Source organism: Ailuropoda melanoleuca, chromosome 7 (genome assembly GCF_002007445.2).
Source record: "Ailuropoda melanoleuca isolate Jingjing chromosome 7, ASM200744v2, whole genome shotgun sequence".
NCBI classification, from domain to species: Eukaryota; Metazoa; Chordata; class Mammalia; order Carnivora; family Ursidae; genus Ailuropoda; species Ailuropoda melanoleuca.
Genome location: NC_048224.1, coordinates 48,743,810 through 48,767,596, shown reverse-complemented (window position 1 = coordinate 48,767,596; position 23,787 = coordinate 48,743,810). Strand labels below are relative to the sequence as shown.

The window sequence follows — 23,787 nt, the reverse complement described above, 5'->3', positions numbered from 1 at the left end:
TCCAGGATATAAAGGGCATTTCAGCGAGGATCATGGCCATGTGGACAAAGGCAGAAGCAAGGGGGAAGGGAAAGGAGTCAAGTGCTGAGAATTCACTGTGAGGACACCTGGTGTAGGTGTGGGCACTACATCTGCTTTGTAGATTCTTCCATCTCCCCAGCCTTATTCTCTCTGTTCTCAAACTGAACAAGCTTCACAGGGCTTTTCCACTGTCCCTCAAACACATTCCAGTGTTTACTGTCTCCTCCTCTTTGTGTGGTTCCCACTATTTGGAATGTTTTGCCCATTTCCTGCTGTATTGAACTTTGATCTGTTGAAATCAATCCATCCTTAAGGACAATCTTAGGTCGTTATTCCAAGAAGTTTTTCCCAATTTCCTACCGACTTCGTGTATCTTCTTATTCTCAAAACCAATAGGACTTTGTACTTTCTTGAGTACTAGGCAAGGTCAAGCCCATGAGAGAGGTGTTTGGAGATATCTTTATTTTACTTCGAGATGGCTTTATTTATATACATGGCAGGAACAGTTTCCCTGAAATGTGGATCCCTAGCAGCACTTGGCCTGGGATTGCACATGTAATTGGTCAAGGTCATTGGTAGAAACCAAGTGTTCTATCTTCTAGTCAGGGCTCTTATTGCTTTCCAGCACTACCTTCTCTGACCTATTTGGGCACCATGTGAAAAATGGGCAGGAGGGGAAGATGATGTGATCATCTCTTAGGTCATCTCCCAGTTAAGGTGTTCCACCTATTTGCTCTTTCTATGAGTGAATTCTGTCCCGTAATTTCCCCAAACCCCTCTTCATATCTTTGTTCCTCAGGCTATAGATGAAGGGGTTCAGCATGGGTGTCACTACTGTGTACATGACTGTGGCTACCCGGTCCTTCACCACTGAGTACATGGACAGGGGCCTAAAATAGATGTAGATGACACTCCCATAGAACAGGGCCACTACAGTGAGGTGGGAGCCACAGGTAGAGAAGGCCTTCCACTTGCCAGCTGCCGAGGGAATTCTGAGCACAGCGATGATGATTCGCAGGTAGGAGAAGAGGATGCACAGGAAGGGGGTCGCAATGACAGCCAGGGTCTCGGTCATGACCACAATCTGGCTGGAGGATGTGTCAGAGCAGGATAGCTTTAGCACAGGCTGGGTATCACAAAAGAAGTGCTTAATGACATGGGAGGCACAGAAGGACAGGCGGGACATGAGTAGCACCCGGAGCAGGGAGTGCAGGTGGGAGATGGTGCAAGAACCCAGCAGCATGAGGAGGCAATGCCGTGGGTTCATGACCATATCATAGTGGAAGGGGTTGCAGATGGCCACCAGCCGGTCTATGGCCATCGAGGCCAGAAGGTAACTGTCAGTATTTGCAAATGCCATGAAGAAGTACATCTGGACCAGGCAGCCCACGAAGGAGATAGCCTTGGTCTCTGATAGTAAATTTGCCAGCATCTTGGGCACAATGACTGTTGTGAAGCAGATATCCGTGAAGGACAGGTTGCTGAGGAAAAAGTACATAGGGGTGTGGAGTCGGGAGTCAGAGTGGATAACCAGAATGATGAGTAAATTGCCCATCACAGTGACCAGGTACATGATGAGGAAGATGGCAAGGAGTGGTTTCTGTAGCTGAGGGTTGGAGGAGATGCCCAGGAGGATAAAGTCCGAGTCACTGCTGTAGTTCTTTATCTCCATGTCTGTGCCTTCGTGGACAGGGTGTGGAGAAGCAGTTGGAGAGATGTGAAGGGCAATTTCATCAAGTCACCTTCTTCCCTAATCTCCAGGTTATAAAAATTCCCATTGACATTTTTTCTGATTTTAAATTGTATTTACTTCAAGACATTCTAGAAAAAGAGTGCGTAAAATCCAGTAAGAGAAAAATAAGAAAATTTCAAGTTGCTTTTTACATGAGAAACTAATGTTTTCCCTTGTGTACTGAAGTAATTCTTCTTTGAAAAAAGTCTGTTAGCCTAATTTGTCTGAGTGTTCTCAATTCTCTTTTTAAATATTCTTTTTTTGATGTGTCAAAATTTATTAAACACTTCTACTCTCATATTAAATAAAAATGCTAAGAAAAATATGCTGGTGGCAGTAGTAGGGATAACACTGGCAATGGAGTAAAAAAGTATATCATTGTTTTCTCCAGGTCTAAAATAAAGATATTTTCTTTAATTGCAACTTCAGTCTAACTAGGAAGTGAAAATAGCATTTTTCTCCAGCCTCATTGAGGTATAATTGACCACATTTTATATATTTAAGGTGTACAACAAGATGAGCTGATATATGCATACATGGCAAAGGACATTTTAAGGACAGGAAAAAAAAGAAATTTAGCACAAAATGCATATAAATTTGAGAATATGGTGCTTTAAAAACAGACATCTGCTTAAAAATTTCAGTAAGGAGCACTGGGTGTTAGATGCAAACAATGAATCATGGAACACTACATCAAAATCTAATGATGTACTGTATGGTGACTAACATAACATGATAAAAAAAATTTCAGTAAGGGTCATATTCTATTTAGGTTGTTTCTTGAGCAACTCTTTAGATTTTTTTTTTCTTCTTCATCCAGGGGATGGCTTTACATACATGACTTATTTTGACTAAAAAAGTATGAAGCCCTCATTCTAAACATTTAAATATTACCAGAATAGAAAACTTTGAATGTAAGCATCCCGTTCCACCAATTAGGGGAAAGACAAGGCAAGGATGGCCTCTGTTACCACTATTAAGCTATAGTGCTCAGATGGTAGTGTAGGCCTGTGAAAAAGCAAAATTAATGAAATAGGCATAATATTTAACTTGTCATTATTCTTAGCTGACTTGTTTGGCTATCTAGCAAAATCCAAGGTACTCATCTGAGAACTTTTTTTTTTTTAAATATTTTATTTGTTTATTTGACAGAGAGAGAGAGAGCCAGCAAGAGAGGGAACACAAGCAGGGGGAGTGGGAGAGGAAGACGCAGGCTCCTAGCAGAGGAGCCTGATGTGGGGCTCGATCCCAGAACGCTGGGATCACGCCCTGAGCCGAAGGCAGACGCTTAACGACTGTGCCACCCAGGCGCCCCTCATCTGAGAACTTTTAAACCTATGAAGATTTATCAAAGTGGCCAGATATAAGATATCATACAAATATTCATATTTATCTTGTAGTAGAAAAATATAATGGAGTAAAAGGTTTCAATTGGAAATGGCAAGAAAGTCTAACCGTCCAGCCCCTGTAGTGTCTGCCTTGCCCCAGACCCTCTGTCCCTACATCGACTGGTAGTGCAGCCCCACAGCCTCATGCTGGTGTAGGACGTGAGAGCCTGTGCTCCAGTAGGAAATCCAGCCTCATTGGAGACATTCAAGCGAAGGTTGGAGAACTAATTTTCCAGAACAACAAGGAAAGTCATGCATCAGGGAAGGTATAAACATACCAAAAGCATATGGCAGCACAAATACCAGAATCTGATCAGACCAAACAGTTTAAGGAATTTCTTGGAACCTACAATGAACTTACAGAAAGCTGCTATTTGGACTGTGTCAAAGACTTCACAACAACAGAAGTAAAATCTGAGGAGCTGCTCAGAGCATTGAAGACGGAAATATTTGAGAATGAGAAAAAGTATATCCATGAGATTTCAGGAATATCATATTTAGCTGAATGAGGCCCTGGCAACCAAAGCAGAACCCCTTGGCCAATCAGGATAGAGAAGTCCTGATGGATGGACTTTTGACAAAAGAATGCCAGCAGTTGTTGTGATGGAAAAGAGGATTCATCTGCTAGATTCTTCCTCCCACTCCCTCTGTCCCTCCCCGCTCGTGCATTCTCTCTCTCTCAAATAAATACAAATGTTAAAAAAAAAACAAACCATTGTTTCTTCCACAAAAAAAAAGAAAGTCTAAAAAATATTTGGTAATAAATCTGATAGAAAAAAGTAAAAAGAAATGAGAAAGATCTCTCTGCAGAAAGTGTAATAGAACACAGAAGGATGTCTGCATAAATGGAGATACTATACTTCTAAAAGTGCCAATTCTGAGATTGCACATATAAGTACATTATACAGTAGCTGTCTTTATCTGTTTAGCATCATGCCCACAAGTTCCATCCAAGTTGTAATTGGCAGGATTTCCTTCTTTTTATTGCGAGTCTAAAAAAGACAAATTCATAGAAACAGTACAATTGTGGTTACAGGAGGCTAGGATGGGAGAAATGGGTACATGTCAAACAGAAGGTACAAATTTCCATTTGTAAGGTCAATAAGTTCTGGAGATCTAATGTAAAGTATGGTGACAAAAGTTAGCAATTTTGTATTATGTACTTGATATTTGCTAAGAGAGTAGGTATTTATTATTTATTTTGAGATATAATTGACATATGACATTGTGTAAACTTAAGTTGTAAAATGTGTTCATTTGATGCACTTAAATTGCAGTGTGACTACCAACATAGCATTAGCCAGCACCTCTATCACACCACATAATTATCATTTCTTTTTTGTAATGGGAACAATTAAGATCTACCACTCTTAGAAACTGAGAGGTTTATATATAATTCATTATTGTTGTCTGTAATCACTATGCTGCATGTTAAATCTCCAGGATTTATTCATCTTCTGGTTTCGAGATTGTATCCTTAAACATCTCCTGGATTCCCCCACTCTCCCAGCCTCTCCTGACCAACATTCAGTTTGAGAGAGTAGTTCTTAAATGTTCTTATAAAAGAACCAGAAACGGAATTATGTGGGGTGAAGGAGATATTAACTAATCATATTGTGGGAATCATTGCACAACATATATCAAATCATGTTATAGACCTTTAACAAACACAATCTTATATATGTCAATTTTATCTCAATAAAGCTGTAAGAAAATTCTTCTAGAATTAATAAAATTTAGTGCACCTGTGATAACACCCCAAGAGCATTTCTTTACCCAAGGGCATTTTTTTAAAAAAGATTTTATTTATTTGAGAGCGAGAGAGAGGCAGAGATAGTGACAGAGATAGCAAGAGCATGAGTGGGAGGAGAGAGAGAAGCAGGCTCCCTGCTCAGCAGGGACACCTGGGCACACTCAGAAACCGGGCTCCATCCCAGGACTCTGGAATCATGACTTGAGCCAAAGGCAGCCACTTAACTGACTGAGCCTCCCAGGTGCCCTCCCAAGGGCATTTTTAATAGGACATGAGAAGGTCATTCTGAAATTCATCTAGAGGATTAAATAGCCTGAAAGACAATTTTGAAAAAAATTAGAATAATGACAGGGTTTTTCTTTTCTTTGAGAGCGAGTGGGGGAGGGGCAGAGGGAGAGGGAGAAAGAAAATCTTAAGCAGGCTCCATGCCCAGCACTGAGTCTGACATAGGGCTCCATCTCACAACCCTGAGAGCATGACCTGAGCGAAAATCAAGAGTTGGATGCTCAGCTGACTGAGCCACCAGGTGCCCCAACAGAGAGTTTTTCTAACTAAAAATCAAAGTATGTAATAATGAAAAAAAAAAACGATAATCATACACAGAGAGAAAAACCGATCAATGAACCAACATAAAGAATTCTGTATGCCTATATTTACACACGCATATATAATCTTAATCAATAGACATGCTAAACCTTTGTAAAAAATAAGACTAGATTTTTTCCTAACCACATAGAAACAAAACCCATATGCACAAACTAGAATTAAAAAATCCAAATCTTAAAGTATTAGCCAAAAATAAAGGGCATATTTATGTGGTCTCTAGATGTGGATGCCATTCCATTTGAGAAAAAAATGTAGAGGCAAGAATGACAAAACACTATGCTTAAAAATGTGAAAATGACACCAAAAGAAATCATAAGTAAAACTTAAATATTAACTATTGACTTAAAATATCTACAACACATTTACCAAAGAAAACATACCAACCTAGTTGGTAATCAGAAAATGTAAATTAGACTGAAACACAATTTTCACTCATTGGATTGTCAATAAAATTTTTTTAGCAATATTCAAAAGGAAAAAAACCCCTCACATACACTGGTAATGAGAGGATAATCAGTATAGGCTTTTCGGCAGTCTCTATCAGAATCGAAAATCTACATTTCTTTGTCCAGTAAAAATCTATCCTTTAAAAATACTCATATATGTGTAGCATAAAGATACATACACACATTTTTGTAACATTACTCATAATACTAGATTAAGAGAAAAGAAAAACAAAAAAAACCAACAGAGGAAACAACCTAAATATCCGCAAATTATGAAAACAATTAATAGTGCATTCTCATTACTCAATAGCACCCATCCTCTAAAGAAATAAGATGGCTAATGATAGTCAACATTTATTAGTACTCAGTATATTCCACCCTGAGGTAAGTGCTTTTCATGTATCTTATGATTTTATTTTCCCCTAATCCTAGACAGGCACCATTATTATCCTTCTTTTTCTTTTTTATTAGATTCAGAGGTAGAATTTAGTGATTCATCAGTTGCATATAACACCTACCGCTCATTATATCAAGTGTCCTTCTTAATGCCCATCACCCAATTACCCCATCCCCCTACCCACCTCCCCTCCAGCAACCCTCAGTTTGTTTCCTATAATTCAGCATCTCTTATGGTTTGCTTCCCTCTCAACTTTTATCTTATTTTATTTTTCCTTCCCTTCCCCTATGTTCAGCTGTTTTGTTTCTTAAATTCCACATATGAGTGAAATCTTATGGTATTTGTCTTTCTCTCACTGACTTATTTTGCTTAGCACAATACCCATATTTTCAGTAAAAGAATAGAATTTAGCGAAGTAACTCACCAGATCCCACAGTTAGTAAGTGGTAGAACTGGGATTTTAGTTCAGGCAGTCTGATGGCAGAGCAGAAGCTAATCATTGCTAAGCTATATAATCAAGGTAATACTACTGTCCTTGACATTTTGTTAAGTGACAAAAGCAAGTTGCAGAGCAATGCATATAGAATAATTCCATTGTCTGTAAAGAAATATATCTCCTTTATATTTGTGTTTGTTGTGGTGTGTGTGTGTGTGTGTTTAAGCATGTGCCGTTGCCTTCTGAAGCAAGATTATAGGGATGGAGTGAGGAATTCCTTCCATATTTAACTTTGTATAGAGATATGTCTGCTTGGGGATCGCACAGGGCTCTTTCCAGGTGTGGTTCTTCTCTTTTCAGCAGTGTTCAGTGTTCACTCCTGTATCAGGTTAGAATTTTACCCAGCCATTTCCAGCTGTTAAATTCTAGATTTCAAGGCAAGTGGACATTGGAAATATGCCCCCTGGAATTCCTTTTTTGTAAATAATTGTCTTCTGTCAGTCGCAACATACCTTTGGTGTCCATCTGACGAACCAGAAGTACTTAGAGTGGAATTTTTGCTGAAACCCAGTCTCTTGTATCCCTATACTGAGCCGAGTGCCTCACTCAGATGTCTCCTACCCGAGAAACCCACTTCATTGCAGCCTCTTCCCATGGATTTTCTCAGTCATGGTAACATAATAGCTAGCAGTGACACAGTGCTTATGTGTACCAGTCACTGCTCTAGGAATTCTACATACATTAAGTCAATTAGTCTTCACAACACCGCATTTTACAGATAATGAAAGTGAGGTACAAGGAACTGAAGTGACTTGCCTAAGTCCACACAGCTAGGAGGTGGTGGAGGCCAGCTTCAGAATGTGTGTTCTTATCCCCTGCATTATCCTAGCTTTCTCGTTCACTTGTCTCTTCTCTTTGAGATGGAGGAGAGAAGACGGGATTAGGAAAAGGGAGGAAGATCATAGTTGACCCCCAGTTTCTGTTCCCAAAGATCCCTCAGCCTGCCTACCTGTGGGCCTGACAGAGGAGATTCAGGGTCCTAACCAGGCTAGGGGGCCTGCCAGGGAGTTAAGATCAGGCTCTGAGTCTGTGAGGGAGCAGGCCAGGGCAAGTGCAGACCTACTTTCAGAAATGTGCTCTCTTCTCCCTATGTACAGTGGGTATTGGTGGTGGAAAGGGAGACCCAGGGGTCTGTCCTCTGTGAATGCCAGAGCCCTGGAGGCGTTGGCCCTGTGGTCTTCCCAGGAGAGAAGAACATTACTGATGTCCTTACTGAGCTCTGTGCTCTGAGCCTTGGGGAACCTGGGCTCTAGAGGTGTCGCCTCATGTCCCCGGGAAGGGAATTAGGGCCGTGCAGCAACAGCGGTGGAGGTGTTTCATGAACACATATGTGAAGTATGTGCATGAACATGTGTGTTCTCTGTTCATGCATGCTCTCTATTCATGCATGGGCTCCTCGTGTGTGTCTGTGTGTAGGCTTATGTGTGCCTGCCTGGAAGGAGAGGTGATGGTGTCTGACATCTCCGAAGTTCTGTGTCTGCATGCATGACTGTATCTAGGTGCAGGTGTAGTGTTCTGGGAAAGGGATTAAGATGTGGGTCTGGAGCCAGTTGGAATAGATTCAGATGCTGGCTCTGCCTTTTATAGGCTGTGTGGCTTTTGCGGTACTAAACTTTTTGAGCCTCATTGTGTGTGTGTGTGTGTGTGTGTGGTTTGGTTTGCCTTTCTTAAACATTTTATTGCTTCAGTTTCTTCAAGCAGATATCCCAGTTTCACTAATTACTAAATGGGGGAATTTGGGCAAGTTGTTTAGCTTTACTAAACCACATTGTCCTCATCTATAAATGCATAGCAATCACAACTTATTTTCTTTTTTTTAAATATTTTTTCCCTGTAATAGTCTTAATTTTTTTAGAGCAGTTATAAGTTCACAGCAATATTGATCACATGGTTACAGAGAGTTCCCACATAGCCACAGCCCCCACACATGCACCAAACCCCCCGATTATCAACATCCCCACCAGAGTGCTACAGTTGTCATAATTGATGAACGCCTCTGACACATCATCGTCACTCAGATCCATAGTTTACATTAGGGTTCACTCTTGGTGTTGTACATTTTGACACATGTCTCTTGACACCATTATGGTATCATAGAGAATAGTTTCACTGGCCTTAAACTGCTTGGTGCTCCACCCATTCATCCCTCTCTCCCACCTTTGCCCTGGCATCCACTGATCTTTTACTCTCTCCATAGTTTTTCCTTTTCTGGAATGCCAAATATTGGAATCCTATAGCATGTAGCTTTTGCAGATTGGCTTCTTTCATTTAGTAATATGCATTTAAGTTTTCTCCCTGTGTTTTCCAATCTTGCTGGTGCATTTCTTTTTTGTACTGAATGATATTTCATTGTCTGGACATACCACTGTGTATTTATTCATTCACCTACTGAAGGAAGGACAGTAGCAACATCCTTGGTGCTTCCAAGTTTGGCAGTTGTGAATAGAGGTACTATAAACATCCATGTGTGGGGTTTTGTGTGGATGTAAGTGTTCAGCTCCTTTTGGTTAATACCAAAGTGTGTGATTGCTGGATCATATAGTAAGAGTATGTTTAGTTCTGTAAGAAACTGCCAGACTGTCTGTACCTTCTGAACTTCCACCAGTAGTGAATGAGAATTCTTGTTACTCTGCATTTTTGTTAGCATTTGGTATTGTCAGTGTTTTGAATTTTGGCCATTCTAATGGATGTGTTGTGGTATCATACTGTGGTTTTATTTATTTTGTATTTCCCTGATGACATATTTCCTTTGCTTATTTTCTATCTGTGTATTTTCTTTGGTGAGGTGCCTTTAAAATCTTTGTCCTATTTTACTGGGGTAATTTATTTTCTTATTGTTAAGTTTTTGAAAAGGAATCTTTTGATACATATCTCAGCCTCAGAGAGCACAGAGCAGGGTGGAGAGAGGCGTAAAGGGACAAATGGAAGCTTTCCATCACAATCCCATCTGACGTCCAGAATGATCTATATTAAATTACAAACAACTTGGTAATTATTTGGTTACTTCTCTGGTCTACATCCTTCAAAGGGTCCCCTTGCTGACAGCCTGTGTTTTCTAAGTGGTTTCTCATGATATGTAAATATACAGAATTAACATGGAGTAATGTCAATTTTACTCATTTTTTAAGAGGGAGAACAGCATTGTTCTATATTTATGGCATAGAATGAGAGCTTTGCATGAATCGTAGCGATAGAACATATATAACCTGAACGTTTACAAGTTCTTCATCCTTCAGGAGAGTTGCTTCTCCCTTGAAAACTCACCTCTCACAGGGTGACATATGGAAGTGTTGAATTACTCTATTGTACACCTGAAACTAATGTAACACTGTATGTTAACTAACTGGAATCAAAATAAAAACTTAAAAAAAAAAAAGAAGAAAAGTCAGCTGTCCTGGACCATGCCCCCATGCTCAATACAGAATACCCTTGCTTGTCCCGTGAGCTTATCTCTGCTGTTGCTGTTCGCTCTGATTTGTTTCACTGCAAAGTTTGACTAGATCCTCTCTCATTTTTCAAAACACACAATGTTCAAGGCTTTGTCTACCAAGACTTGAAGGTAACACAAAGAGATAGCAAGGGAGAAAACTATAAAAGTAGACGGCTGGTCTTGCTGTCCCTGGATGCCATTGGCTCTGCACTCTTTTTTGAGGGGCTTCCTTTCTGATCCTTTCTTTCCTTATCCTGGAGCATAATCTTATGGCAAATTTATCTTTCCCAGAGGAAAGACCCTTTTTCCATGTTCTCATTTTCTCGAGTTTAAATCCCTAACAACATACTTCTGGACACAGCAGAAGACTGTAGGGCTGCCAGACTTAGCAACTCTATGGGGAACTAATATCAATAATCTCCACAGAGATGATACTGTCCAATGAAGACAGTCATTTACCTTTGTAACAAAATGCATGCTATCTCAGTCTGAAGTTCTGCAATGATAATATCCTGGCTCAGGGCCTCCTCTAGAACAGTGAAGAAGTATTCTGTTTACAATTTTGTGATATAAAAAAATCTCACTAGGAATGATTTCTCCCCAAAGAAAACTGATAGCAAAGACCCATAAGTAGTAGGTAGTAGAGGGTGACCAGTTGGTCACATAATCCATATTCCTGGATGGGAAGATAATATAGTAAAAATGTCAGTTTCCCCAAATTAATACATATATTCAATAGACTCACAAAATTCTAAAAGGGTCTTTATGGAATATGTCAAATCTACTCTAAAACTTGTTATGAGACTTTTGTCTCATAAAGTATTATATCATCTGCGAAGAGAGAGAGTTTGACTTCTTCTTTGCCAATTTGAATACCTTTTATTTCTTTTTGTTGTCTGATTGCTGTTGCAAGGACTTCTAGTACTATGTTGAACAACAGTGGTGAGAATGGGCATCCTTGTCATGTTCCTGATCTTAAGGGAAAGGTTCTCAGCTTTTCCCCATTGAGAATGATATTCGCTGTGGGCTTTTCATAGATGGTTTTTATGAAATTGAGGAATGTTCCCTCTATCCCTACACTGTGAAGGGTTTTAATCAGGAAAGGATGCTATATTTTGTCAGATGCTTTTTCTGCATCAATTGAGAGGATCATATGGTTCTTGTCTCTTCTCTTATTAATGTGTTCTATCACATTGATTGATTTGAGAATTTTGAACCACACTTGCATCCCAGGGATAAATCCCACCTGGTCATGATGAATAATCCTTTTACTGTACTGTTGGATCCTTTTAGCTAGGATCTTGTTCAGAATTTTGGCATCCATATTCATCAGGGATATCGGTCTGTTATTCTCTTTTACGATGGGGTCTTTGCCTGGTTTTGGGATCAAGGTAATGCTGGCCTCATAGAATGAGTTTGGAAGTTTTCCTTCTGTTTCTATTTTTTGAAACAGCTTCAAGAGAATAGGTATTATTTCTTTTCTGAATGTTTGGTACAATCCCTGGGGAATCCATCAGGCCCTGGACTCATGTTTTTTGGGAGGTTTTTGATCACTGCTTCAATTTCGTTACTGGTTATTGGTCTACTCAGATTGTCAATTTCTTCCTGTTTCATTCTTGGTAGTTTATAGGTTTCCAGAAAGGCATCCATTTCTTCCAGTTGCTTAATTTATTGGCTTATAGTTGCTGATAATAATTTCTAATAATTGTTTCTATTTCCTTGGTGTTAGTTGTGATCTCTCCCCTTTCATTCATAATTTTATTAATTTGGGTCCTTTCTTTTTTCTTTTGGGTAAGTCTAGCCAGTGGTTTATTGATCTTATTAATTCTTTCAAAGAACCAGCTTCTAGTTTCATTGATCTGCTCTTCTGTGCTCCTGGTTTCTAATTCATTGATCTCTGCTTTAATCTTAATTATTTCTCTTCTCCTGCATGGCTTAGGGTTTATTTTTTGTTCTTTCTCCAGTTCTTTAAGATGTAAAGTTAGTTTGTGTATTCAGGATTTTTTTTGGAGTGAGGCTTGGATGGCTATATATTTTCCCCTTAGGACTGCCTTTGCAGTATCACATAGGTTTTGGAATGATGTGTTCTCGTTCTCATTGGTTTCCATGAATTGTTTAAGTACTACTGGGTATTTACCCCAAAGATGCAGATGTAATGAAAAGAAGGGCTACATGCACCCCAATGTTCATAGCAGCAATGTCCACGATAGCCAAACTCTGGAAGGAGCCAAGATGCCCTTCAACAGACGAAAGGATAAAGAAGTTGTGGTCCATATATTCAATGGAATATTACTCAGCCATCAGAAAGGATGATTACACAACATTTGCAGCAACATGGATGGAACTGGAGGGGATTATGTTAAATGAAATAAGTCAAGCAGAGAAAGACAGTTATCATATGGTTTCACTTATATGCAGAACATAAGAAATAGCATGGAGGACGTTAGAAGAAGGAAGGGAAAAATGAAGGGGGGAAATCAGAAAGGAAGATGAACCATGAGAGACTATGGACTCTGGGAAACAATCTGAGGGTTTCAGAGGGGAGGGCGGTTGGGGGATTGGTTAGCCCAGTAATGGGTATTAAGGAGGGCACATATTGCATGGAGCACTGGGTGTTACATGCAAACAATGAATCATGGAACACTACATCAAAAACTAACGATGAACTATATGGTGACTAACATAACATAATAAAATAAAATAAAATAGAAAAAAATAAGGAGTATTTAAAAAAAATTTTTAAAGTTTTTTTATTATGTTCAGTTAGCCACCATATAGTACATTATTAGTTTTTGATGTAGTGTTCGATGATTCAATTAGTTGCGTATAACAGTGCTCATCAACTAATATTACACTAACATTAAATACCTCGAATTTAAATTAAAACTTTTTTTTATCTGATGCCCTTCAACAGATAAAAAAGTTTTAATTTAAATTCACCTTAGTTAATGTTAGTGTAATATTAGTTGCAGGAGTAGAATATGGTGATTCAATATTTCAATATAATACCTGGTACTCATCACAGGTGCTCTTAATCTTTATATTTGCATATGTCAAGATATCTTTCTCTAACAGGTTTGTGGGTAAAGCTCAGGAGGGATTTTCAGTTTGTACATTATAAGTTCTGTTTAAATTTCACAACTAGACTGTATTCATGTATCATCTGTATCCTCAGAAAATAAAAAAAATTGACAAGGCAAGAAACAACAATTGTTGGAGAGGATGTGGAGAAAGGGGAACCCTCTTACACTGTTAATGGGAATGCAAGTTGGTACAGCCACTTTGGGAAACAGTGTGGAGGTCCCTTAAAAAGTAAAAAATTGAGCTACCCTAGGACCCAGCAAATGCACTACTGGGTATTTACCCCAAAGATACAGACGTAGTGAAGAGAAGGTCCATATGCCCCAATGTTCATAGCAGCATTGTCCACAATAGCTAAATCATGGAAGGAGCTGAGATGCCCTTCAACAGATGAATGGATTAAGAAGATGTGGTCCATATATACAATGGAATATTACTCAGCCATCAGAAAGAACGATTACCCAACATTTGCAGCAACATGGACAGGACTGGAGGAGATTATGCTAAGTGAAATAATTCAAGCAGAGAAAGTCAATTATATGGTTTCACTCATTTATGGAACATAAGGAATAGCAAGGAGATGGGTGGAAGAAGGAAGGGAAGAATGATGGGGGGTAAACAGAAGGGGGAATGAACTATGAGAGACTATGGACTCTGGGAAACAAACAGGGTTTCAGAGGGAAGTGGGGTGGGGGATTGGGCTAGGCCGGTGATTGGTATTAAGGAGGTCACGTATTGCATGGAGCACTGGGTGTTATACACAAACAATGAATCGTGGAACACTACATCAAAAATTAATGATGTACTGTATGGTGACTAATATAACATAATAAAAAATTAAAAAAGAAGGAAAATTTAAAAAAAGGAAAGAAATGTGGAAGGTGAAAAAAATAGAATTAAACTATTTTTAACACAGTGCCTTCTTTGTATCCTCTCTTAGCATCAAATATTGACATATAAAAACCTTAAATAAATACTCCGGGATATATAAAAACATAGCTAGGAGACAGAGGAAGAAGGTCATTTATTTGCTAAGCTGTGAAATCCTAACAGTGGCGGTACCAAATTTCACAAGCCTGCTGGGGTCCCCTAAAGAGATCAGTGGTTCACAACCTTGATTGTTCTTTGGAATCACCTGAGCTTTAAAACCACTGATACCTGGGTTACATCGTAGAGATTTTGATTTAATTGGTCTGGGATGCGGTCCTGGACATCAGGATTTTTTGAAAGCTCCCCAGGTGATGCTGCATGCGCAGAGGAGGCTGAGAACCACTGCTTTAGATAAGGTAGACACTATTGCAAAGGTCTTTAATTAGGATACCAAAAGGAATGGGGGAGTTGATTTTTATACCTCAAGGATGGTGTTCTTTTTTTTTTTTTGGTAGATTCCTTCTTTTTTTTTTAATAATATTTTTTTATTATATTATGTTAGTCACCATACAGTACATCCCTAGTTTTTTATGTAAAGTTCCATGATTCATTACTTGCATATAACACCTAGTGCACCATGCAATACGTGCCCTCCTTAATACCCATCACCAGCCTATCCCATTCCCCCACCCCCCTCCCCTCTGAAGCTCTCAGTTTCCCAGAGTCCATAGTCTCTCATGGTTCATTCCCCCTTCTGTTTACCCCCCCTTTCTTCTTCCCTTTCTTCTCCTACCGATCTTCCTACTTCTTATGTTCCATAAATGAGTGAAACCATATGATAATTGTCTTTCTCTGCTTGACTTATTTTGCTTATGTTCTTCAAAGCACATAAGGGAAAAAGTTCTGGCTAGAACTGGCTTAAACATTGTTTCCCCCTAAAACTGGTTACTCAGTAGCTCCTCTAATGTTGCCCTTGCATGAATGGGCTCATATGGGAGGAGGCAAAGCCTTAAAGTTATGGCATCCTCAATTACCTTTCTAGAATCAGAGAAGAATGTAGCCCCTTGATAGGAACCCAGGGGAAAGCCGGAGAACTCTTTAATGACATTGTGCCTGAAAAGTTTCTGAATGACTATCATGGTAGAAGCTCCCTCAGAGGGATGAAGTTCAATCTCAGCTTTCTTAATGAGACTCTGGGGAGATCTTGCTGGTGAACCTCTAGGATCCCTTACTTTGATGCTAATTAACCACTGAGGGTAGCTTCTTACAGCCCAATTAAATCGAGTTCTGGGGTAAAAGTTTGTCTTCTTGTGAATGGTTGCTTGGGAATTAAGCCTGGAGCCTCTCAGCACATCAAGTCATTCTCAATGTAACCATGGCCACAGCTGATCACAACACTGTCCCTAGTCAAAGAAACAGACTACCCAGGCACACCCATTTCATTGTGTAGTCAGAGAAACTGCTGTACATTGAGAATAAAAGTGTTGGTGTCCTGGTCAGAACATTAGTCATCTGGTTCATAACTCTTCTGGAATAGGAGCCCAGAAAGGATTCTGGGGAAAGTTATGGCTGTTCTTGAGGATACCCTCACACAAGTTAAGGTGGGGTCACAGATTGCTCCCATTTCTACCCATGCTGTTTGGGTAGGCACTTGGGATGCAGAGTTAGTTAATTCTGAGTTTGAGTTCTGTTTATCACTTAGCTGCTGGTGACTTTGGGCAAGTCACTTCACCTCTTTGAATTTCAGTTTCCTCTTCTTTAAAATGAGGTCATTAATTCCCATCAGTCAGAATTATAGGTGATTGATTTATGCTAGTTATCTTCACATTACCATGAGAACTTGGTGTATATTGGCTGGCATTTTTAAATTTATTAAAACTGTACCCAAAAGGTCAATGTTAGCTCCTGAGATGATGGAAATTATGAAGGCATGATGGCCAGGGAACTCAAGAAAATTTGGGTTCCCCTCTAAGACTCAGCTGCCTCTTTCTGTGAGGTTATTAATGAAAATGGTGCCCAAGGAAAAATGGCAAAATGGAAGTAGGAGGTTTGGTGGTTGGTGCTTGTGCTAGTTGCTTTCCAAAAGCCCTGAAGGGTGGGGGCTGGATTGCCAGTGCTAGAACATTCTTTAGAATATAGGGATTAGAAACTTCATCCTTGGCTTTGGAGCTTATCTGCTATTCTGGCATAATAGATTAACTTCCCAGTGGAAGTCCTGTTTCTAGGTGCACTTTGGCCAGCCCAGCATGGAGGTATTCCCATAGGCACCCTCAGCCTCACAGTCCCCAGCCTCATCTCATCTCATGACTCATCCTTCCTTTAAAACTCATCAAGAATGTACTGGGGAAAATTTTGAGCCCCTGAAACACCCACAGTTTTTCTTTTGAGCAAAATGATCTTGTTTGAAATCTCCTGTAGAGAGAGGAACCCTAAGCAGATACTCATACAAAGCGGTTATATTTCCTTTGTATGACATAAAGTTGCCAGTACAGTAGTTACACTGTATGAAGAATGATTTGCTATTTCTTTAACTTCTTTTTGAGTCTTGGTTGTAATTGGTTCCTTCTTTTTTTGTGGACCTAGCAGTGCATCTAAGGTCATTTTCTTTCTTTGTTTTTCTTGTAAATTAAGGTGGTGCACTAATTATTTTTTTCTTTTTTGAGAGTTTTTATTGAAATTCCAGTTAGTTAACATGCAGTGTAATATTAGTTTCAGGTATACAATATAGTGATTCAGCACTTCCATACAACACCCGGTGCTCATCAGAAGTGTGCTCTTTAATCCCCATCACCTATTGAAACCATGACCCCACCCACCTCTCCTCTGGTAACCATCAGTTTGTTCTCTGTAGTTGAGAGTTGACTTCTAGTTATTAATGTTAGAAACAAATGGAAAAGCAACTTAGTTAAATTCAAGTCAGGTCAAGTAAAATCTTACTAGGGAGAATACTGTCTATTCAGGTGTGACCTCACCTGTGTTAGAAGAAGGCAGGATAAGGAGCTGTCACAGGGGGGCGCCTGGGTGGCTCAGTTGTTAAGTGTCTGCCTTCAGCTTGGCATGATCCCAGCGTTCTGGGATCGAGCCCCGCATCAGGCTTCTCTGCTGGGAGCCTGCTTCTTCCTCTCCCACTGCCCCTGCTTGTGTTCCCTCTCTTGCTGGCCGTCTCTCTCTCTCTGTCAAATAAATAAATAAAATCTTTAAAAAAAAAAGGAGCTGTCACAGGTTCTTCTCTTTCAGAGCTTAACAGGAAGGTAAGACCCTCTCAGATTTCCCACATAACTCATGAGACCAATGGCAGGGACATTTTCTAAGATCCTGGGTCACAGTAATTCTTTACCTACTTGAGACTTCAGTTTAATTAGTGTTCCCTTGTCTTTTTGTTGTAATGTTGACTTTTTCACCCTCATCTCTCACTAGTTGAGTTCTTGGTCTTAATTTCTAGTTGAGCGAGAGGTTATGTTCCCAGTTTTTTATTCCGAGATAATCCATGAATCAGAGACCTTCAGGTTTTGAAAACAGATTTCATTGCCAAAATGAAAGATTTATGGCAAGCAGATACTGTGAATTAAAAATTTGGGGATTACTACAGAAAAGCTAGCTTACCTAGACAGCCAAATCCAACCGACATCTTTCCACTAGTGGAGAGTCAGTGGAGGGGCTAGTGAGGAGGCGAGTACATAATAGCCTGAGTGATTGGGTTGTCATGGAAATTGGAGTGTGCAGGCCACAGCCAGGGGGGCTGAAGAGCCATTGAGCACTCCCCCCAGACGCTTGGAGACTGGCAGAGCCTGTTGGGATAAACACTCCCGCCTGGGGCCCTTCATAGCAGGGGTCGCCCTTGGTTCTCCCTGAGCTTGCTCAACAAGAGAAACAAGGTTTCTTAACTGTTTCACCGTTTTTTGTTTGACTATATTATTATCAGATATATATATATATGTAACTGTAAAGAAACAATCATATGCATTGTCTTTCTTTGTTATTCATGTAATATTCTGAAATTAAATTTCTTTTGTTTCATAAAAAAATTGGGGGATTAAGCACCACTTACTCTCATTTATTTTTGTTCTAAAGAATTTGTTTCTTTTAGAGAGAGAGCGAGCTAGCGAGCAGGGGGATGGGCAGAGGGAAAAGAAGAGAGCAAGGAGCCTGATATGGGGCTTGATCTCAAAACGCTGAGATCATGACTTGAGCCAAACCCAAGAGTTGGATGCTTAACCAACTGAGCTGCCCAAAAGCCCTAGTACTTTTCAGTTCTCAGCAGCAGAATTATCAAAGATATTGTATTAATTTTCTGGGGCTGCCATAACAAAGTGCCATAGATTTGATGACTTAAGCAATGGAAATTTATTTTCTCACAATTCTGGAAGCTGGAAGTCTGAGGCCAAGGTATTCGTAGGGTTGGTTTCTTCTGAGGACATTGTTTTTGGCTTGCAGTCTTCTATCTGTATCTTTGCAAGATCTTACCTCTGTTTGTTTCTGTGTTTTAATCTTCTCTTCCTATAAGGACACCAGTCATCTTGGATTGGGGACCACCTGAATGACATCATTTTAACTTAATTACCTCTTTAAAGACCCTATCCCCAAATAAGTCACATTCTGAGATGAGGGGGTTAGGATGTCAACTTATGAAATCATGAGGAAACACAATTCTGTCTAAAACCCCAATGTGTTAAGCACCAAATTCTGAGCTCTCACTTGGGATCCACATATATCCCAGGGAAGAGTTGAAGGAGAAATCAAAGCAATGGAACACATTTAGATAACACTAGAGAGTCTCTTGCAAGGTCCTTTAAGTCTGAATCTGACAGTAGATTGGACATGTGCCCTGATCCCAATGTGAGGGCTGTACTGGTGCTCCTTTTGCTCTCAAAATTAAAAAGAGAAATAGAAAATGGTGGCATTATATTTGTAGACAGCAGAGACTGGACATTGCCCTTAGTATTTTCCTGTAGGTTATTTAAATTGTTTTTTAAGGACCTAGAGTGGCTCATTCAAATCGATGAGTCATGGGCATTAAGGAGGACACATGATGTAATGAGCATTGGGTGTTAAATACAACTGATGAATCACTGAACTCTACCTCTGAAACTAATAATACACTATATGTTAATTAATTGAATGTAAATAAAAAAAAACAAATAGATGAGTGACAGAAACAGAAGCCAAGTTGACGGAGAGACTAGACTAATATCAAAGGGCTGTGGCAAGAACCCTTCATGTTGGCCAAGGCTGGTATCACCGTTGCATCATCATTACAGAGCATAAGAAGTCATGTGGGCCAGTCATCAATCTCATCAGCAAGGCCTAGCCATCACCCATGGTGACAAATGAATGGGAAAAAGTCAGATGTCAGCAACTGAATCAGCATAGTACCAAAGTACAGACTAATCTAAACAAAACAAAGCAAAAAACAAACAAGAAAAATCCTGTTGTCTTTGAAGACATCAAGGGGAAGCTGTGTGAGTTCTGAGAGTTTAGAAATGGGACTTGGAAGGAGCAATGATATCCATGAGATGTGGGAAATGAATGAATGAGGCTCAATTAGAAATAAAAATTCACTGAGATAGTACTACACTGGGTTAAGAAAAGTCAGAATTGGGATACAATGAGATAGACTGAGGGCCCAAAACCAAAAATAAATTGAACTATAGAAATGAAGATACAGAAATAAAATTCCATTTTCAGATGCCCAAGGCCTGAGGCTTACAGTCCTGTGAAAATTCACTTGTTATATATGTACCAGTACTTCTTGCACCCACAGCCATAGCAGACACTGTAATCAATCTTTATTCATCCTCCTGTATTCAGCCCAGAGTTTGATACAAGTTTTTTCACTACAGCAAGACAGGATGTCCTTATCAATTGTTGAGAATTGGCATGGAAGTTAAATTTGCCACACATGGAATAAAGGAATAAAATTGAGGAATATATCCTCACCCAGGATCTCCCTTGCCCTAGCTTAGGGATGACTGAGGCAAAATCAAAGGGATATAAAGACTCCTTAGTCTATTATTTAAAACTTTAAATTGGGGCGCCTGGGTGGCTCAGTCATTAAGCGTCTGCCTTTGGCTCAGGGTGTGATCCTGGCGTTCTGGGATCGAGCCCCACATCAGGCTCCTCCGCTGGGAGCCTGCTTCTTCCTCTCCCACTCTCCCTGCTTGTGTTCCCTCTCTCGCTGGCTGTATCTCTCTCTGTCAAATAAATAAATAAAATCTTAAAAAAAATCTTTAAAAAAAAACCTTTAAAATTATCCATCTATTTTTTGTCTGAAATACCATGAGAGATTAATTTCATTGACTTAGACATTTCCATCTCTAAAATGCAAACACCTGGATAGAGAGAGAATCTCACTATGTTGCTGTTCTTAAGTGTAAAACAATTTCTTTACTGGGGCGCCTGGGTGGCGCAGTTGTTAAACGTCTGCCTTTGGCTCAGGGTGTGATCCCGGCATTCCGGGATCAAGCCCCACATCAGGCTCTGCCGCTGGGAGCCTGCTTCTTCCTCTCCCACTCCCCCTGCTTGTGTTCCCTCTCTTGCTGGCTGTCTCTCTCTCTCTCTGTCAAATAAAATCTTTAACAAAAAAAGCACAATTTCTTTACTTAAGCATAAAGTAATTTATCTGACTGCTTTCCTATGTATTTCTTTTTCCAACTGAATTGAGAACCTCTTTTTTATGAGGCTTTGTAAACCAAAAGTGTCTTACTAGTAGTAGTTTACACCCATTGATTTTTTTTTCTTTTTTTAAAATTATGGTCAATTAGCCAACATATAATACATACATCCATTGGTTTTTTCACTCTGTCTTCTGCGGCCATAGGAAACATTTTTGATTACATAGAAGAAGTTTTCCTTCATTCTGAAAAAAGGAACAAATAGAAAATACATGGATATGCAGGCATCTTTAGTGAGAGGAGCACACAGCCAAGGAGTTTCGGGAAGCGTTGTTTGCTAATCCAACCTCAACTTATGAAAGTCAGGAAGAGTAGAGAACAGAACACATACGGAGGCATAGAGCTGGCTTACTAATAGTTATGTGATTGGTGTCAGATTTTGTGAATCTAATGACTCCAGAGCCCAGGATATCCAGCTGTTGGGAGAATTAATAAAAAGGACATAGTTGTATCATGGCATGATCAGAGAACACAGACTCTGCAGTTGGGAAGCTCGGAATCTCCTAGTCCAATAGGGAGGTAATACACACACACACACACACACACACACACACACACACACCCAACCATTTGCTAAAAAACTTCTATTTCAGGTAGAACAGGGTGGTTCTAAATGCAAAACATTTTTGCACATATGTAGATTTCTACGTAAATGTACAAAAATTCTCTTGTAATTCAAGTGACCAAACTTGGATGAATTTATAAATGAAGGAAACATGGGAGGTTCCATATAAATATAGAGGAATAAAGGGAATATGATTTTCTGGAATAGGGAGATAGGGAGGTGATCTACATTGTAGCATACATACCAAGACATGGAAGGTACTGTCAACTATGGTATGACAGACACCAGAGGTTGAAAAAGTACAGGGTGCAGCTACAATTGAGCAAAGAGTATATTCTTCCAAAAATTTTTTTCTCACATGCTGGTGTGTGTCTGTGCATGTGCGTGCACCTGTGAGTTTGTGCAGGTGTGTATACATGAGCACACACACCCACACCCACACTTTGCAGTCAGGATCCACAGATTTTGTTGGCTTGTGTAGTAGAAAGCATATTCATTTGAGCCTTCATCCTGCTTATCAGCTTCTCTAAGCCCTGTTTCATGTCTTTGTTTCTCAAGCTGTAGATGAATGGATTCAACATCGATGTCAGTACAGTATAGATGATTGTTGCTACTCGGTCTTTGACAGTATAGCTGGACAAAGGGTGGAAATAGACATAGCCAATACTCCCATAAAACAGAGTCACCACAGTGAGATGGGAGCTGCAGGTGGAGAAGGCTTTGCATTTTCCAGCCGCAGAGGGAATACTGAAGACAGCAATGAGGATTCTTAGGTAAGAGATGACAATGCAGATACATGGGGCCATCACAGAGGCCAGCCCTTCTGTCATGGCCACAACTTCATTGACAAAGGTAGAAGAACAGGCCAGTTTTAGAACAGGGTTGACATCACAGAAAAAATGTTGAATAACATTTGATGCACAGAAGGTGAGCCGATTGACCAGGAGGACGTGTAGGAGGGAGTGGAGGCAGGAGAAAGTTGTGGAGGAGGCCACTAGCAGCATACAGCATCTGCGGTTCATCACAGTGACATAGTGGAAAGGGTTACAAATGGCTACATAGCGGTCAATGGCCATAGCTGCCAGGAGATAACTGTCTATGTTTCCAAAGACCAGGAAGAAATACATCTGTGCCAGACATTCAGCATAGGAGATGGTCTTTGTCTCTGATAAGAAGTTCACTAACATCTTGGGGACTACGGCTGTTGTGTAGCAGATATCAGCAAAGGACAAGATGCTCAGGAAGAAATACATGGGGTTTTGGAGTTTAGGATCAGAGCAGATAGCCAAGACGATGAGCAGATTCCCCACCAAGGTGACCAGGTACATGATAAGAAAGAGGACAAAGAGTGGCTTCTGGTCCTCAGGACGAGAGGACAGTCCTACAAGGATGAATTCGGAGAGTCTTGTCAGGTTGGACATTCCCATGGACTTGAATGCACCTACAGATGAAAGGTCCTGTCAGTTAATGGTTCTTATGTCATCTAGGACATGCATCTTTCCATCTGGTTCTTACAGTGAGAATGAGCAGTTCTAATAGAGCATTTACCCTAATGGTTTTTTCTTCCTGAATATGAACAAATCAGAGCCAAAGGTGTATTTTCACTTGTTCTTTTAGAATCTTTGAGATAGAGATCTATAGAAAACAGATTGAATGGGGGTGCACCTGGGTGGCACAGTTGATTAAGAGTCTGACTCTTGGTTTTGCCTCAGGTCATGAGATCCAGCCCCACATTAGGCTCCACACTCAGCCTGGAGTCTGCTAAAGACTCTCTCCTTCTCCTTCTGCCTCTCCCCACAGTGCACATGATCTCTCTTGCTCTCAAATAAATAAATAAATAAATCTGAAAAAAGAAAAGAAAACAGATTGAAGGTGAGAGGGAGAAGGAGGAGGAGGCAGAGAGAAGGCTTGATTCCCTTTTCTTCCTCCCTGCTCTGTGGCTGATACTCACAGGAAGCACAGATGCAGTCTATGAATCAGGTTCAGGTTAGCTTCTCATAAAGATTATCCTTGGCTAATGCACATCTAGATAATCATGAAATAGCTGTTTCACCTAGTTTGTTGTTGATGAAGAATTATCCTTTTAAAAATAAAATAAGATGAAAATAGGGAGGCAAATCATAAGAGAGGCTGAACTCTAGGAAACAAACTGAGGGTTGCTTGAGGGGAGGTGGGTGGGGGGAAGGAATAATTAGGAGATGGGTATTAAGGAGGGCAGATGATGTAATGAGCCCTGGGTATTGTATGCAACCGATGAATCACTAAATTCTACCCTTGAAACTAATATACAGTGTATGTTAGCTAAATTGAATTTAAATGAAGAATTTAAAA

At 40.0% G+C, this 23,787-nt stretch overlaps 2 protein-coding genes and 1 pseudogene across 2 annotated transcripts; 1 reads left to right on the top strand and 2 right to left on the bottom strand.

Moving 5' to 3' along the window:
• Nucleotides 1-760: 760 nt before the first annotated feature.
• Nucleotides 761-1,785, bottom strand: LOC100483805 (olfactory receptor 1L6). Its single transcript, XM_002930724.4, has one exon. It carries the CDS (start codon nt 1,691-1,693, stop codon nt 761-763), a length of 933 nt encoding a protein of 310 aa, XP_002930770.2. The 5' UTR covers nt 1,694-1,785.
• A 1,643-nt stretch (nt 1,786-3,428) lies between these two features.
• LOC109488592 lies at nt 3,429-3,693 on the top strand (annotated as a pseudogene).
• An 18,212-nt stretch (nt 3,694-21,905) lies between these two features.
• On the bottom strand, nt 21,906-22,904 carry LOC100463619 (olfactory receptor 1L3-like). The gene has a single exon (XM_002930728.3). The coding sequence runs from the start codon at nt 22,881-22,883 to the stop codon at nt 21,906-21,908; it is 978 nt and encodes a 325-aa protein (XP_002930774.2). The 5' UTR covers nt 22,884-22,904.
• Between the last annotated feature and the right edge of the window lie 883 nt (nt 22,905-23,787).